The sequence below is a fragment of the Heteronotia binoei genome, chromosome 2 (genome assembly GCF_032191835.1).
Source record: "Heteronotia binoei isolate CCM8104 ecotype False Entrance Well chromosome 2, APGP_CSIRO_Hbin_v1, whole genome shotgun sequence".
NCBI classification, from domain to species: Eukaryota; Metazoa; Chordata; class Lepidosauria; order Squamata; family Gekkonidae; genus Heteronotia; species Heteronotia binoei.
In genome coordinates, this window is record NC_083224.1 from 193,004,899 (window position 1) to 193,023,130 (window position 18,232).

An 18,232-nucleotide genomic window follows, 5' to 3' on the forward strand; every position below is an offset into this window, starting at 1 on the left:
CCACCTGGAAGTTGGCAACCCTAAGGGGTCAAGGTAGTCCCCTGTGCAAGCACCAGTCGTTTCTGACTCTGGGGTGACGTCGCATCACGACGTTTTCAGGGCAGACTTTTTACGGGGTTGGTTTGCCATTGCCTTCTCCGGTCCTCTACACCAGGGGTGTTGATCTTATTTGTTAGTAGCTCTGCTGTGCAATTGAGAGAGCCTGGCAAAGCAAGCTATTCTTCCCCAAAGGAGGAGCCTCAGCCAATGGAGAAAATAGAGGTTTTGCTCTTTAGCTCCTGTGCGATTGAGCAAGCCATGCAAAGCAAGCTGTTAGGCAGAAGAAAGCAAGATATAGGGAGAAGGAAGTAGATGACGGTCAGTTGCGTGGGGGCCTGATAGGAGCCCTCCGGGGGCCTGATTCGGCCCCCGAACTACATGTTTGACACCCCTGCTCTACACTTCCCCCCAGCAAGCTGGGTCCTCATTTGACCCACCTCAGAACGATGGAAGGCTGAGTCAACCTGGAGCCGGTGACCTGAACCCAGCTTCCGCCGGGATCGAACTCAGGTCGTGAGCAGAGCTTGGACTGCAGTATTGCAGCTTTACTGTGGCGTTGCTTTCCTTCCCTGCTGGTGGCTGTCCCGAAATACCCCCCACCCCATGACAGGCAGGTCCAAAGCCCCCCTTCAGCCCGAATGCCTGCACAAGAAGACACCATATTTGAAATCGATTTCAATAAATACCAGACACTTCTGCTTGATCCGGTCCACCTCCTGCCGTAGGGTTTCCTTCTCGCCGAAGAGTTTCTGCTGCTCGATGTAGATTTTTGTCTTTTCGGTGCTGCAGGCCAGCTGGAGGGCGTCCCTCTCCTGCGTTGCACGCTGCTCTTGCGCCGTGAGTCTGGCGTGGAGCTCCTGGCGCTCGTGGGAGCAGGCCGCCTTCTCTTTCTGCAGCACGGCGTTCTCCCTGGCCACGGCGTTGACCCTTTCCTCCAGCCGCTGGCCCAGGGCGGCCACGTAGCCGTCCAGCTGCTTGGAGAGATTGAGGCAGGTGGTGTGCAGGCTGCGGACCTCCTCTGTGTTGCAGCTCCAGAAGGTCTGGCTGGGCAGCGCCCTGCCCACGGCGTCTTTCATGCTCTGGCTGGCAGACTGCATCTCGCTGGTCACCTGGCTCTCCAGCTCCCCGACTTTCTGCACCTGTAAGGTTGCCAAGTCCAATTCAAGAAATATCTGGGGACTTTGGGGGTGGGGCCAGGAGACTTGGGGTGGAGCCAGAAGACATTGGGGATGGAACCAGGAGACTTGGGGGTGGAGCCTGGGGACATTGGGGGGTAGAGCAAGGAGACTTGGGTGGAGCCAGAAGACATTGGGGGTGGAACCAGGAGACTTGGGGGTGGAGCCTGGAGACATTGGGGGGTAGAGCAAGGAGACTTGGGTGGAGCCAGAAGACATTGGGAGTGGAACCAGGAGACTTGGGGGTGGAGCCTGGAGCCATTGGGGGTGGAGCAAGGAGACTTGGGTGGAGCCAGAAGACTTTGGGGGTGGAACCAGGAGACTTGGGTGGAGCCAGAAGACATTGGGGGTGGAACCAGGAGACTTGGGGGTGGAGCTTGGAGACATTGGGGGGTAGAGCAAGGAGACTTGGGTGGAGCCAGAAGACATTGGGAGTGGAACCAGGAGACTTGGGGGTGGAGCCTGGAGACATTGGGGGTGGAGCAAGCAGACTTGGGTGGAGCCAGAAGACATTGGGGGTGGAACCAGAAGACTTGGGTGGAGCCAGAAGACATTGGGGGTGGAACCAGGAGACTTGGGGGTGGAGCCTGGAGACATTGGGGGGTAGAGCAAGGAGACTTGGGTGGAGCCAGAAGACATTAGGGGTGGAACCAGGAGACTTGGGGGTGGAGCCTGGAGACATTGGGGGTGGAGCAAGGAGACTTGGGTGGAGCCAGAAGACATTGGGGATGGAACCAGGAGACTTGGGGATGGAGCCTGGAGACATTGGGGGGTGGAGCAAGGAGACTTGGGTGGAGCCAGAAGACATTGGGGGTGGAACCAGGAGACTTGGGGGTGGAGCATGGAGACATTGGGGGGTGGAGCAAGGAGACTTGGGTGGAGCCAGAAGACATTGGGGGTGGAACCAGGAGACTTGGGGGTGGAGTCTGGAGACATTGGGGGGTGGAACAAGGACACTTGGGTGGAGCCAGAAGACATTGGGGATGGAACCAGGAGATTTGGGGGTGGAGCCTGGAGACACTGGTGGTGGAGCAAGGAGACTTGGGTGGAGCCAGAAGACATTGGGGGTGGAACCAGAAGACTTGGGGGTGGAGCCTGGAGACATTGGGGGGTGGAGCAAGGAGACTTTGGTGGAGCCAGAAGACATTGGGGGTGGAATCAGGAGACTTGGGGGTGGAGCCTGGAGACATTGGTGGTGGGGCCAGGAGACTTTGGGGTGAAGCCTGGAGATGTTGAGGTGGAGCCAGGAAACTTTGTGGGTGGGGCCTGGAGACATTGGGGGTGGAGCCTGAAGACTTTGTGGGGTGGAGCCAGGAGGCATTGGCGGTGGAGCCAGGAGCAAGGTTGTGACCAGCATAACTGAACTCCAAAGGGAGGCCTGGCCATCACACCTTTTAAATAACTTCCCTCCATTGGAAGCATGGTTGCCAAGTCCAATTCAAGAAATATCTGGGGACTTTGGCAGGGAGCCAGGAGACTTGGGGGTGGAGCCTGAAGACATTGGGGATGGAACCAGGAGACTTGGGTGGAGCCAGAAGACATTGGGGATGGAACCAGGAGACTTGGGGGTGGAGCCTGGAGACATTGGGGGGTGGAGCCAGGAGACATTGGGGCGGAGCCAGAAGGCATTGGGGGTGGAGCCAGGAGACTTTGGGGGGTGGGACCAGGAGCAAGGGTGTGGCAAGCACCATTGGACGTCAATGGGAGTTCTGGCCATCACATTTAAAGGGAACCACACACCTTTTTAAATGCCTTCCTTCCATAGGAAATAATGAAGGATAAGGGGTACCTTCTTTGGGGGCTCATAGAATTGGACCCCCTGCAGCTTTACCACTCTGCGCCACGGGACTGTTTTAAAAAAGGCACATAAACACACACACAGTTTGAAATGTGGCCTGTTTGCAGGTGTCTAAACCTGCTCGAGTTCTAGAGCTGTGGGGGCAGGGGGAAAGCCTGTAAAACCGGGGGATCCCCCGCTGGGACCTGGGGATTGGGAAGCCTACACACCTGCGTCTGGAGCTGGAGCACCTTTTGCTGGCAGGCCACCTCCTCCTGCTCCGCTTTCTTGGCTTGGGCCTGCAGGCGCTGGTTCTCCTGGGCCAGCTGCTTCTGCTCCAGTTCGGCCAGCAAAGCCTGGTTCTTCAGCTGAACTTCAAGGTTGCTCACTTTGTCTGTGGAAGGCCGGAAAAGCAGAGGAAGGAGCAAAGCTAGGGGATGAAGTGGGGGAAGTCTGCCAGGTTCAGGTTGGGAAATTCCTGGAGATTTCAAGATGGAGCCTGAGGAAAACAGGGGCCTCAGTGCGGGACCAGGCCTCCAGTTTGGTGTAGTAGTTAAGTGTGCAGACTCTTATCTGGGAGAACCGGGTTTGATTCCCCACTTGCAGGTACTGGAATCTCCTTTCTCTTCCTCCCCCACAACAGACACCCTGTGAGTCGAGTGGGGCTGAGAGAGCTCTCCCAGAAGCTGCCCTTTCAAGGACAGAGTCTAAGAGCGGCCTACAATCTCCTTTCACTTCCTCCCCCATAACAGATACCCTGTGAGGCAGCTGGGGCTGAGAGAGCTCTCCCAGAAGCTGCCCTTTCAAGGACAGAGTCTAAGAGCGGCCTACAATCTCCTTTCCCTTCCTCCCCCACAACAGACACCCTGTGAGGCGGATGGGGTTGAGAGAGCTCTCCCAGAAGCTGCCCTTTCAAGGACAGAGTCTCAGAGCGGCCTACAATCTCTTTTCCCTTCCACGCCGACAACAGACACCCTGTGAGGTAGGTGGGGCTGAGAGTGCTCTCCCAGAAGCTGCCCTTTCAAGGACAGAGTCTAACAGCAGCCTACAATCTCCTTTCCCATCTTCCCCCACAACAGACACCCTGTTAGGCGGGTGGGGCTGAGAGAGCTCTCCCAGAAGCTGCCCTTTCAAGGACAGAGTCTAAGAGCAGCCTACAATCTCCTTTCCCTTCCTCCTCCACAACAGACACCCTGTGAGGTGGGTAGGGTTGCCAAGTCCAATTCAAGAAATATCTGGGGACTTTGGGGGTGGAGCCAGGAGACTTTGGGGGTGGAGCCAGGAGATGTTAGGGGTGGAGCCAACATCAAGGCTGTGACAAGCATAATTGCCATCAAAACCTGGCGCCTGAAGAGCGCTGGGAGAAGCCTGCCCGGGCGGCCTCCGCGGGGCTTTCCTGGCCACCCTCCTGATGCAAGCAGGCCCCGGGCGAGGCGGGCCGGAGGTTCCCGCACCGCAGCCGCATTAGCAGCTGTCCCTCCCTACTCCTCCTGCTCGTTCTCCCCACCCCTCGGCGGCCTCCTGAGGCTGGAGGCCTGGGTGAAGCAGGGCGGTGGCGCGGGCATGGAGAGCGAGGCCGGAGGCTTGGGGCCTCCTCCTCGGCCTCCGGCGCTGCCGCGCGTGGAGAAGCCTCTCCGGCAGGCCTTATGCATGACGGGCGCGCTGTGCTGCGGGGCGGCCGTGCTGTGTGGCACCTTCCTGCACCCCTTCAAGAGCTCCCTCAACGCCCTGGGCCGCGCCTGGCTCCACCGCCTCCGCCGCGCCCGTCCTCTTCGCCGCGCTGCTGCTGCCCCACTGCTGCGCCAACGCCGCCGGCGAGGCCCTCGGCCGACAGCTCCTCCGCCACCGCCTCCTCCTGCTGCTGGGCGCCGGCGGGCCCACCGCCTACGGCCTCACTGGGCGGGGAGAGGGCGGCAGCGGCACAGCACGGCGCGGCGGCCTCGCCGGCTCCGGGATGGGGCAGCTCACCATTTCCCCCCCCTCCCCCCGCTTCCGTTTTTTGGGGGAGTGGGAGAAGACGGCGGAAATCCTGGGGTCCCCCGCCAGGGCGGGAGGGTTGGGAAGCCTAGAGGTGGGTGGGGCTGAGAGAGCTCTCTCAGAAGCTGCCCTTTCAAGGGCAGAGTCTCAGAGCGGCCTACAATCTCCTTTCCCGTCCTTCCCCACAACAGACACCCTGCGAGTCGGGTGGGGCTGAAAAGGCTCTCCCAGAAGCTGCCCTTTCAAGGACAGAGTCTAACAGTGGCCTACAATCTCCTTTCCTATCTTCCCCCACAACAGACACTCTGCGAGACGGGTGGGGCTGAAAGGGCTCTCCCCGAAGCTGCCCTTTCAAGGACAGAGTCTAAGAGCGGCCTACAATCTCCTTTCCCTTCCTCCCCCACAACAGACACCCTGTGAGGCGGGTGGGGCTGAGAGTGCTCTCTCAGAAGCTGCCCTTTCAAGGGCAGAGTCTAAGAGCGGCCTACAATCTCCTTTCCCCTCCTTCCTCACAACAGACACCCTGCGAGTCGGGTGGGGCTGAAAGGACTCTCCCAGAAGCTGCCCTTTAAAGGACAACTGCAAGAGCTCTGGCTGACCCAAGGCCATTCCAGTAGCTGCAAGTGGAGGAGTACGGAATCAAACCTGGTTCTCCCAGATAAGAGTCTGCACACTTCAGCACCACACCAGTCTAATAGAAATAAAATGCACCGTTGTACCATCCCGAAACCATCGCACCCCCCCACGCACAGGTCCGTGGAATATTGTCTTCCACAAAACCGGTCCGTGGTGCCAAAAACGTTGGGGACCACTGATATAGAGGATGGGGTGGAATTGTTTTCTGTGGCCCCAGAAGGTAGGGTGAGAACCAACGGGTTGAAATTAAATCAAAAGTTTCCAACTTCCTGATCGTTAGAGCGGTTCCTCAGTGGAACAGGCTTCCTCGGGAAGTGGTGGGCTCTCCTTCCTTGGCAGTTTTGAAACAAAGGCTAGATTACCCTCTGGCAGCAATGAGGATGCTGTGAATTTAGGGGGAGGTGTTTGTGGGTTTCCTGCATTATGCAGGGGGTTGGACTAGATGACCCTGGAGGACCCTTGCAACTCTAGGATTCTATGATTCTTCGGGAGGTGGTGGGCTCTCCTTCCTTGGAGGTTTTTCAACAGAGGCTAGATGGCCATCTGACAGCAATGAAGATCCTGTGAATGTAGGGGGAGGTACTTGTGAGTTTCCTGCATTGTGCAGGGGGTTGGACTAGATGATCCTGGGGTCCCTTCCAACTCTAGGATTCTATGATTCTTTGGGAGGTGGTGGGCTCTCCTTCCTTGGAGGTTTTTCAGCAGAGGCTAGATGGCCATCTGACAGCGATGAAGTTCCTGTGAATTTAGGGGGAGGCGTTTGTGAGTTTCCTGCCTTGTGAAGGGGTTGGACTAGATGACCCTGGGGGTCCCTTCCAACTCTATGATTCTATGAGTCTGAGACCAGTTAGGAATGCCAACATCCAGGGAAGGGAGTAACGTGGCCAGAATTCCAGAGGTGGCCCTATAGGGCAGGCTGCTGATCTCTTGGTGGGTCTATAAATGAGGGGTAGGAAGGTCACAGCAGTGGTGTGGCCCCACTCTAAGGTTGCAAGGGGTGGAAGCTTGGGAGCGAGGCTGCACCGGCTCTTTTGTCCGCCTGGGTCCTGGGCAGGTGAAAGGGGTGGTGTGGCGCCTTTCCCGGTTGCTAACAGGCCACGGACCAGTACCAGGAGTTGAGGGCCGCAGCTATGGGGTGGCCATGAGTTGTCAGCCCATCCTCGGACAGAGCGACAAGAGGGGAAACAGAAATCATGAGACAGACCCGGGGTCCAAAGTAGCAGACGTCCTGCTTGGGGGGGAATTCGAATTAGGAATTCCATTCAAGGGATTTTTGCACTGTTCTCTTTCTAGAGATGTGGTAGGAAGGGGGAAGAGACGACGGGTGGAAAGACAGATCAAGGAGATGAACTCTTTGCACCTTTGACTTCCAGATGAGGCTGGCCCCCATGGAAGGGGATTTCTTACCTGGATAGGTAGCGTTGAAGTAATTCAGAACTTCGTAGCACACCCGGGCGCTCTGGGCCATGTTGTCAGACTGACGAAGTTGCGTTTGAATCTTCAGCTGCAGAAAGATCACGAGATCCTTATTCCCGACGGCCGATACGGAACTGGGAAAGAAGATGGCTAGAGATGCCATCTTTGGTTGACAAGGAAAGGGAAGGTCGCCTGTGCAAGCACCAGTCGTTTTCAACTGGAGAGCCAGTTTGGTGTAGTGGTTAAGTGTGCGGACTCTTATCTGGGAGAACTGGGTTTGATTCCCCACTCCTCCACTTGCATCTGCTGGAATGGCCTTGGGTCAGCCATAGCTCTGGCAGAGGTTGTCCTTGAAAGGGCAGCTGCTGTGAGAGCCCTCTCCAGCCCCACCCACCTCACAGGGTGTCTGTTGTGGGGGAGGAAGGGAAAGGAGATTGTGAGCCGCTCTGAGACTCTTTGGAGTGGAGGGCGGGATATAAATCCAATATCATCATCATCTTCTTCTTCTTCTTCTTCTTCTTCTTCTTCTTCTTCTTCTTCTTCTTCTTCTTCTTCTTCTTCTTCTTCTTCTTCTTCTTCTTCAACTCTGGGGTGACGTTGCTTTCACAATGTTTTCACGGCAGACTTTTTACGGGGTGGTTTGCCATTGCCTTCTCCAGCCATCTACGCTTTGTCCCCAGCAAGCTGGGCACTCATTTGACCGACCTCGGAAGGATGGACGGCTGCGTCAACCTGGAGCCAGCTACCTGAAACAGCTTTCGCTGGGATCGAGCTCAGGTCGTGAGCGCAGCTTAGGACTGCAGTACTGCAGCTTTAACACTCTGTGCCACGGGGCTCGTGCTCTTAAACATTAGACAATTATGTTGGCGCAGAGTGGTAAAGCAGCAGTACTGCAGTACTGTGGTCTGAACTCTCTGCTTATGACCTGAGTTCGATTCCGGCGGAAGCTGGATTCAGGTAGCCGGCCCAAGATTGACTCAGCCTTCCATCCTTCCGAGGTTGGTCAACGGAGTCCCCAGCTTACTGGGGGGAAAGTGTAGATGACTGGGGAAGGAAATGGCAAACCACCCTGTAAAAAGTCTGCCGTGAAAACTTGAAAGCAACATCACCCCAAAGTTGGAAACGACTGATGCTTGTACAAGGAACCTTTCCTTTCCTTGCCATTGCCTTCTCCAGTCCTCCAAAGAAATTAAACTAAACTAAACATATACGAAACCCATCCTCCACTATATTTTAATGCATTTTTCCCTAATGGCAAACTTGAAGAAGACTGCAGATTTATACCCTGCCCATCTCTCTGAATCAGAGAATCAGAGCGGCTTACAATCTCTTATATCTTCTCCCCCCACAACAGACACCCTGTGAGGTGGGTGGGGCTGAGAGGGCTCTCACAGCAGCTGTCCTTTCAAGGACAGAGTCTCAGAGCAGCCTACAAGCTCCTTTATCTTTCTCACCCACAACAGATGCCCTGTGAGGTGGGTGGGGCTGAGAGGGCTCTCCCAGAAGCTGCCCTTTCAAGGACAGAGTCTCAGAGCAGTTCATAATCTCCTTTCCCTTCCTCCCGCACAACAGACACCCTGTGAGGTGGGTGGGGCTGAGAGAGCACTCCCAACAGCTGCCCTTTCTAGGACAGAGTCTCAGAGTGGCTCAGAGAGCCAGTTTGGTGTAGTGGTTAAGTGTACAGACTCTTATCTGGGAGAACCGGGTTTGATTCCCCACTCCTCCACTTGCACCTGCTGGAATGGCCTTGGGTCAGCCATAGCTCTGGTAGAGGTTGTCCTTGAAAGGATAGCTGCTGTGAGAGCCCTCTCCAGCCCCACCCACCTCACAGGGTGTCTGTTGTGGGGGACGAAGGGAAAGGAGATTGTGAGCCGCTCTGAGACTCTTCGGAGTGGAGGGCGGGATATAAATCCAATGTCTTCTTCTTCTTACAATCTCCTTTCCCTTCCTCCCCCACAAGAGACACCATGTGAGGCGGGTGGGGCTGAGAGGGCTCTCCCAGAAGCTACCCGTTCCAGGACAGAGTCTCAGAGCGGCCTACAATCTCCTTTTCCTTCCTCCCCCACAACAGACACCCTGTGAGGCAGGTGGGGCTGAGAGGGCTCTCACAGCAGCTGCCCTTTCAAGGACAACCTCTGCCAGAGCTACGGCTGACCCAAGGCCATTCCAGCAGCTGCAAGTGGAGGAGTGGGGGAATCAAACCCGGTTCTCCCAGGTAAGAGTCCACGCACATAACCACTATATCAAACTGGTATATATATATTTATGTTACATGTTAAAAGGTAAATTAGGCGAACAGGAAAAAATTCTAGGAAAGAAATGCCCTCATTTTGGCCCAGGCTTATTACCAATTGAATAATTCACAGACATTCTCCCATTCTGACATGTTCCGGTTTTATTGGTTTCCCATGCTAATGCCACCCGGATCAAAGGTTTTCTGAATTTGTTAATTTTACTATTCTGCTATTGGATTTTAGCTTTGTACCACTTTGCATTCTAAGCCCCACCAGCTACGTGTAGCTCTGCTCACTGTACCCCATCCCCTCGTCTGGAGAAGTGTGCACGCACACGGAAGCTTACATTCTGAGCAAAAGCCTGTTGTTCTTAAAGGTGCTCCTTGACTCCTGCTTTGTTAAACCAAATTAAACTAACAGGCATTGACTCGGTAGAAAGTTGCAGGTTCAGCTCCTGACAGCTCAAGCTGAAAGGGTCTCAGGAAACTAGGACTAGGAAAGACCTTCCTCTGACCACCAGGGCCCTGGAGAGCAGCTGCCATCAGGGGAGGCGAGATGGGTTGAACCTGAACCCGGAGCCGGGTGAGCTGAATGACTGGGTGTTAAGGAAGCAAGAGACCAGTTGCACCTTTAAGACCAACCAAGGGTTTTTTTTCAGAATGTGAGCTTTCGTGTGCTAGAAACCAGGGCTATTTTTGTAAAATACAGCGCCCAGCAGGAACTCATTTGCATATTAGGCCACACACCCCTGATGCCACCATTGTTCCACATATGGCTTTTTGTAGAAAAAGCCCAGCAGGGACTCATTTGCATATTAGGCCACACCCCCTGATGCCACCATTGTCCCACATGTGGCTTTTTGTAGAGAAAGCCCAGCAGGGACTCATTTGCATATTAGGCCACACCCCCTGATGCCACCATTGTCCCACATGTGGCTTTTTGTAGGAAATGCCCAGCTGGGACTCATTTGCATATTAGGCCACACCCCCTGATGCCACCATGGCCCCACATATGGCTTTTTGTATAAAAAGCCCAGCAGGGACTCATTTGCATATTAGGCCACACCCCCTGATGCCACCATTTTCCCGCATGTGGCTTTTTGTGGAGAGAGCCCAGCAGGGGCTCATTTGCATATTAGGCCACACCCCCTGATGCCACCATTGTCCCACATGTGGCTTTTTGTAGAAGAAGCTCAGCACGGACTTATTTGCATATTAGGCCACACCCCCTGATGCCACCATGCCACATATGGCTTTTTGCAGAAAAAGCCCAGCAGGGGCTCATTTGCATATTAGGCCACACCCCCTGATGCCACCATTGTCCCACATGTGGCTTTTTGTAGAGAGAGCCCAGCAGGGACTCATTTGCATATTAGGCCACACCCCCTGATGCCACCATTGTCCCACATGTGGCTTTTTGTAGAAGAAGCCCAGCAGGGACTCATTTGCATATTAGGCCACACCCCCTGATGCCACCATGCCACATATGGCTTTTTGCAGAAAAAGCCCAGCAGGGACTCATTTGCATATTAGGCCACACCCCCTGATGCCACCATTGTCCCACATATGGCCTTTTGTGCAAAAAGCCCAGCAGGGACTCATTTGCATATTAGGCCACACCCCCTGATGCCAAGCCAGCTGGAGCTGCGTTCCTGCTTGAAAAAAAAAGCCCTGCTGGAAGCACACTTCATCAGATAATAATATGGAATAGCAAGCAGTCCTAAATAGAGAGAAAGTGTAGATAGATCCAGGTGGGGCAGCCGTGTTGGTCTGAAGCAGTAGAACAAAGCAGGAGTCAAGTGGCACCTTTAAGACCAACCAAATTGACCATGGAATAGATGACCCTGGAGGTCCCTTCCAACTCTATGATTCTGTCGTTCTAAGTTTTATTCAGACTATGAAAGCTTTCGTGTGCTAGAAGCACGCTTCATCAGACAACGGGATGGAATGGCAAGCAGTTCTAAACATAGAGAAAGTGGGCCGTGAGTCAGTCTGCAGAGTCATGGAAATGTTTTTTTAGCAGATTAAAAAGAGTCACAAGTTGGAGGGTGCGGTGTTTGTTAGTTTGTGTTGACTGGGCTGAAACAACGAGGAAGGGTCGTTAAGTTGGAAGAGCAGATTGATGTCCACGTACTAAACCCATGAAGTATCCTGGTTGTGAAGTTCAATAAATGAGAGCTTGTTGTTAGCTCTGGGTTAAAATGAGGGCGTAGGTTTCTCAGAGGTCTGATTTAAACATGTAACGCACGTATAAACGGAATTCTAGTTTGCCGTTAACGTTAATGGGTATTAAGGACCGGTGCTTACTCCTTTAGCTGCAGGAAGGCTCTGTGGAGCTCAAAGCAAACGCCTGTCGTCACTTGCAGATTCAACCCACTTGACAGTCCCCCAAAGGCCTCCACATGTGCGGCCTGCAGAACCCCCAGCAGGCAGTGGCCACAATGATTTACAAAATTTGTGTCCCACCTGCCTGCCCTTGCAAGGACCACGCCTGATCGAATCATATTTTTGAAACCATTAAAAGGACCCCTTTCCCTGAATGCTCACCGTTAAAACAATTAAAAGATAAGAGTTCAAACAGCATGCAAAACACAAAGACGGCAATTAACACTTCAGTTAGGAGGGAGTGCCAAATGAGACAAGAGTCTTTACCCAACAGTGGGAAGATGGCAACAGAGAGAGTTCCAATTCTTTGGTGCTACGACGAGAAGGCCCTCTCCAGAGTTGGTTGCCACCTGCTTTACCTCGGTTAGCAAAGGTTCAAACTAGGGTCGCCAATTCCCCAGATGGGGTCAGGGGATCCCCCAGTTTGGAGGGGGGGGAAGGAAGGGAAATGTCTGCTGGGCACTCCATTGTTCCCTATGGAGTCCAATTCCCATAGGGGATAACGGAGAATTGATCCATGGGTATCTGGGATTTGGCGAGGGGGGGGCTGTTTTCTGAGGTTGAGGCACCAAATTTCCAGCATAGCATCCAATGCCTCTCCCCAAAATACCCTCCAAGTTTCAAAGGATTGGACCAGGGGGACCAATTCTGTGAGCCCCAAAATAAGGTGCCCCTATCCTTCCATTATTTCCAATGAAGGAAAGGCATTTAAAAGGTATGTAAGAAAGGTAAGGTAGTCCCCTGTGCAAGCACCAGTCGTTTCCGACTCTGGGGTGACGTCACATCACATTTTCACGGCAGGACTTTTTACGGGGTGGTTTGCCATTGCCTTCCCCAGTCCTCTACACTTTCCCCCAGCAAGCTGGGGACTCATTTGACCGACCTCGGGGGAAGGATGGAAGGCTGAGTCAACCTCAAGCTGGCTACCTGAACCAGTTTCTGCTGGAATCGAACTCAGGTCATGAGCAGAGGGCTCCGACTGCAGTACTGCAGCTTTACCACACTGCGCCACGGGGCTCTTGCAAAAGGTAAAGGTAGTCCACTCTGCACCACAGGGCTCTCTTTAAAAGGTATCAGGTCCCTTGAAATGTGATGGCCACAACTCCCTTTGAAGTTCAATTGCTTGCTCCTGGCTCCCACCCCCAAAGTCTCCTGGCTCCACCCCTAAAGTTCCCAGATATTTCTTGAAGCGGACTTGGCAGCCCAAGTTCAAACAGGTCTCAGATCGAAGCAGACCCCAGCACAAATCCAGAATAAATTTGGGAACGGGGAGACACTCAGCTGGAAAAGGCTGCCTCTCCTCCCAGCATGGCAGGCCGGAGTTTGCCGTGGTCCGCAAGGGTCATGTAACCGAACACGTACCTTATCCGCACTGCAGAGCCGGATGGTGTTATTGAGCCGGCTCAGCTGGCCCGTGACCTGGCGGCTTTCCGGAGCGGCTGGCGTTCAGCAGGTTGGTGAGGTTAGCTTTCTCCTTGGTGAGGGCCCCCTTCTGGACTTGGCACTGTTGCAGCCACCTGGACATCACCTCCAGATGGTCGTCCGTGGTGGCGCAGTGGTTGCCGTAGAGCATGAAAAGGACCAAGCCCAGGATGATGAGGAACTGGATGAGGGAGAGGAAGAGGAAGACGTACTTGGCGTAGAATCCGCAGTCCCGCTGCGGGCGCAGCGTAGCCTGGCTCTCCAGGCCCAGCTTGGCCAGGGTATAGGGGTTCTTCTCCATGGCTGCCTTGGCCGGACTGCCCCGGCTTCCTAGCAGCCCCTCAGTCTTGGCCTCAGTGGGCGCGGCCAGGCTCTCACCACTGTTTAGATTGGGCTGATGAATATTTCCTCTCTCCTGGCTCCTTCCTGCCCGGCCACTTGTGGGTTAGCACAACAGGGCCACCGGTCCTACAGAAGCCCCATTGTTCTCCGTGATGAGGGGAAATGTCCCCCCCCTGTTTGTTTTGCTCTCGGGCCGGGCGGCAGGCCTGCTGGGGCTCTGAGGGACCTGGGAAAGACGGTCAACCAAGAGAGGGGGCAGCCCAGCTTCTGGCACGGGGCCCGGCTCTTTGCGAAAGAGGGTCCGTCTGGAGAAGCACAGAAGCTGCTTCTGTCTCACCCCTGTTATTCTGCTGGGGTCCAAAGCTCCTGGAATAGAGTGGCCAAGTCCCCCCCCACCACAGCCACCAGCAGAGGGGTGGGGGGTTAAGGTTGCCAGATCCTGTCTGGGAGACTCCTGGGGATTTGGGGGTGGAGCCTGGGAAGGGGATAATTTCTATAGAGTCCACCCTCCAAAGGATCCATTTTCTCCTGGGGAACTGATCTCTAGAGATGAGCTGAAATTCCAGGGGATCCCCACCTGGATATATATATACATACTTCCCTTGAACGCTTTCAAAAGCTGGCGGTAACAGCCTTCTGTATTAGCGTGCTCGCAGGGCAGTATAAACAAGGATTTAAGGAGACAGTAAATAGGCTTTTCACCTTAATAAGAACAGAAGAGAAGCCATGTTGGATCAGGCCAATGGCCCCTCCAGTCCAACACTCTGTGTCACATAAGAACATAAGAGAAGCCATGTTGGATCAGGCCAATGGCCCATCCAGTGCAACACTCTGTGTCACACAGTGGCCAATATATATATACACCACACACACACTGTGGCTAATAGCCACTGGTGGACCTCTGCTCCATATTTTTATCTAACCCCCTCTTGAAGCTGGCTATGCTTGTAGTTGCCACCACCTCCTGTGGCAGTGAATTCCACAGGTTAATCACCCTTTGGGTGAAGAAGGACTTCCTTTTATCCATTCTAACCCGACTGCTCAGAAATTTCATCGAATGCCACGAGTTCTTGTATTGTGAGAAAGGGAGAAAAGGACTTCTTTCTCTACTTTCTCCATCCCATGCATAATCTTGTAAACCTCTATCACGTTACCCCGCAGTCGACGTTCCTCCAAGCTAAAGAGCCCCCAGCCCCAAGCGTTCTATATCAGGGGTGGCCAAATGTGCTCAGGAGACACACGTGGCTCTTTCACACATTGTGTGACTCTTGAAGCCCCCACCACCCCTTCGGCCAGCTTGGAGAAGGCATTTCTCTCTTTAAATCACTTCTTCAAGCCAAGCGGCCAGCAGCTTCGAGGACACATTTAAAGTTGCTTTCTTTTCACCTCTCCCTCCCCATCTATTTTCCTTCCTTCCTTCCTCTGACATTCATGTCTTGTGGCTCTCATACATCTGACGTTTATTCTATGTGGCTCTTACATTAAGCAAGTTTGGCCACCCCTGTTCTATATTATACAACAATACAGTTTGGTGTAGTGGTTAAGTGTGTGGACTCTTATCTGGGAGAACCGGGTTTGATTCCCCACTCCTCCACTTGCACCTGCTGGAATGGCCTTGGGTCAGCCATAGCTCTGGCAGAGGTTGTCCTTGAAAGGGCAGCTGCTGGGAGAGCCCTCTCCAGCCCCACCTACCTCACAGGGTGTCTGTTGTGGGGGAGGAAGGGAAAGGAGATTCTTCGGAGTGGAGGGCGGGATATAAATCCAATATCTTCATCTACCTCACAGGGTGTCTGTTGTGGGGGAGGAAGGGAAAGGGAAAGGAGAATGTGAGCCGCTCTGAGACTCTTCGGAGTGGAGGGCGGGATATAAATCCAATATCTTCATCTACCTCACAGGGTGTCTGTTGTGGGGGAGGAAGGGAAAGGAGAATGTGAGCCGCTCTGAGACTCTTCGGAGTGGAGAGCGGGATATAAATCCAATATCTTCATCTACCTCACAGGGTGTCCTGTTGTGGGGGAGGAAGGGAAAGGAGATTGTGAGCCGCTCTGAGACTCTTCGGAGTGGAGGGCGGGATATAAATCCAATATCTTCTTCATCTTCTTCTAAACATCTTAAGTTTTCTCAATATTCAAACAGAATACAAACAGATGACCAAAGTATAAGTTGCTGAAGTCCTTATCCGCAGTTCATATACAGCCCAAGCATAAGAATCTTCAAGGAAGTCCGAGTTTCCCCCAAGCTGCAGTAGTAGAACTTATTCCGCAAATTATACAGAAGTATCAAATAAACAACATATTGTGGAAACTTGGTTTAAGGTATGTATTTGCTGATCGGACTGCAGCCTCCGTCGAAGAGCCAGCTTCCTCAGAATAGAAGACATTCAAACAAAATGGCACAGGCTTCCCAAGTAAAGTCACATTTCAAATAGTTTCTTAAGGCTATACTCCCCCCCCCCCCCCCCCCCCCCCCCCCGGAGGAACCCAACTTTCACTCTATCTAAATGCAAACAGTGTATTTTCACTTGGATGCTAAAGTAAAGGTTTTCAGCTGCTCTACTTAGACAGAGTGAAAGCTGGGGTTTCCAGATAGATCCATGCTAGGAAAAAGGTAAAGGTGCAAGCAGTAGTTGTTTCCGACTCTGGGGTGACGTTGCATCATGACGTTTTCACAGCAGACGTTTTTACAGGGTGGTTTGCCCTTGCCTTCCCCAGTCATCTACGCTTTCCCCCAGCGAGCTGGGGACTCCTTTGACTGACCTCAGAAGGATGGAAGGCTGAGTCAACCTTGAGCCGACTACCTGAACCCAGCTTCTGCCAGGACTGAACTCAGGTGGTGAGCAGAACTTCAGCTTTACCAGTCTGCATTATGGGGTGCTTATAGAGTCAGGCGACTGTGCAGATAACTAAAGAATGAAAGAAAAACCCCAGGGTGACAAAAGACTTAAGTACTGAATAAAACTTTAAAGTATTTAGCATCTGGAATTAAGAGCAATATATGAAGTTACAAAGCCAACAATAACGAGGAAAATTTACAAACAACAAAGTAACACGAAATGCAGTGTGACACAGTGCAGTAGCCCAATGCGAATGCAAGGTGCTCTTAACAAACAGATGTCAAGCTAGTCCAAAAGGGTGGCTCACCTTGAGAAAGTGTGACCACCTTGAGAAAGCAGAGCTGCGCTGGTAATTGATAATGTCCGGTTTCGAGTAGCCTTCGTCTTCAGCTCACAAAAAATCTCAGAGCAATGTCCCCATATCGGAAACAGCAACAAAACAATCTCACAATGTTTAATGGTAATCTAATGCCTCCCCCCACAAACTCCCCCCAAAACCTAGAGTCATATACCTACTAAATTCCAAAAGGAAGAAGTGCCACCATTCATAACCCACACATTCCCCCTGCCTGATGCAGAGAGAAGCAAATCCCCCTTCCTTTCCTGCCCCGGTAGCAGCAAATTAGAGCGTGCGTGGATTCATGTTGTGAAGAGTAGAGCTGTGGCTCTGTGTAACGTCGGAGAAAGAGGCTGAGAAGAACTCTTGAAACTGTGAGGAGTCCTTTTAAAAGTGGTTCCTTACTCTCTCTGTACCATCACGAGTGGAACACTATGAATGTAAAGATTTCACCCACGTCTTCGTTAAGCCCTATTTGAAGAGGCTATCGTTCTTTGTGACTGTGAAGAGACTTTGTGGGGAAATGTCAAGAATGTTGAGTGTTCCTTAGTTTTGTCTTTGTTTTACTTCACTAAAAACACATATTTGCACGCTTGGCATGAACATTTTATACGCTGGAGAAAATGGCGGCTTCGGAGGGTGGGATCTACAGAAGTTATATCTCAACCGAGGTCTTCCCCCCCCCCGCCCCTCCCAGGCTCTGCCTCCAAAACCTCAAGCTCTTCCCCAACCTGGTGTTTCCAAATCTTCCAGTCTCACACATGAAGCCCCCATTAAAGGGAACAGGCTGTTTTTCTTGTTGGCAACCTAATCTGCAACTAGGATTGCCAAATCCAATTCAAGAAATGTCTGGGGATTTTGGGGGTGGAGCCAGGAGATTTTGGGGTGGAGCCTGGAGACTTTGGGGGTGGAGCCTGGAGACTTTGGGGGGGTGGAACCAGGAGACATTGGAGTGGAGCCAGGAGCAAGGTTGCGACAAGCATCATTGAACCCCAAAGAGAGTCTGGGCCATAAAATTTTAGGGACTGCACACCTTTTAAATGCCTTCCCTCCATTGGAAATAATGAAGGAGAGGGGCACCTTCTTTTGGGGCTCATAGAATTGGACCCCCGTGGTCCTATCCTTTTGAAACTTGGAGAGTATTTAGAAGAGAGCTACTGGATACTATGCCTAAAAACTGGTGCCTCTACTACAAAAAACAGCCCCCTCCCCAGAGCCCCAGATACTCATGGCTCAATTCTCCATTATACCCTATGGGAATCGGTCTCCATAGGGAATAATGGAGTGCCCAGCAGATATATCCCTTCTCCCTGCCCCGCTTTCTGATGACCCTGATGTGGCAGGAGGACCTCTAAAATGGGGGATCCCCTGCCCCCACCTGGGGATTGGCAACCCTTCCTGCAGCATCAAGACTGTGAATTGATTTCAAGCCTTTGGGCGGGCTAAAAAGGCATGTTCAGTCAAAAGGTTACAGGGCAAAATTCAGTGAGTCAGGCAAGGGAAGAAGGCCTGTTCTGGGGACAGGTAGACATCACCCAAAACAAAGAAAAGTGGTCTTAAAAAAAAAACAACGATTGGTTTTCTCAGACGTAAAATTGATGCAGATTCTACTAAACCACGCACAGTGAACGAATCAATATGTCTTTAACTGGATGAAAGA

At 52.8% G+C, this 18,232-nt stretch overlaps 1 protein-coding gene across 1 annotated transcript in view; it reads right to left on the bottom strand.

The window, feature by feature from the left end:
• Nucleotides 1–13,363, bottom strand: part of PLVAP (plasmalemma vesicle associated protein) — a 29,871-nt gene extending 16,508 nt beyond the window's left edge. Inside the window, 5 exon segments of the mRNA XM_060233118.1 lie at nt 726–1,178; nt 3,222–3,385; nt 7,012–7,108; nt 13,001–13,069; nt 13,071–13,363. Of these exon segments, the coding sequence (XP_060089101.1) occupies nt 726–1,178; nt 3,222–3,385; nt 7,012–7,108; nt 13,001–13,069; nt 13,071–13,361 (1,074 nt within the window). The 5' untranslated portion in view covers nt 13,362–13,363.
• Nucleotides 13,364–18,232: the final 4,869 nt, after the last annotated feature.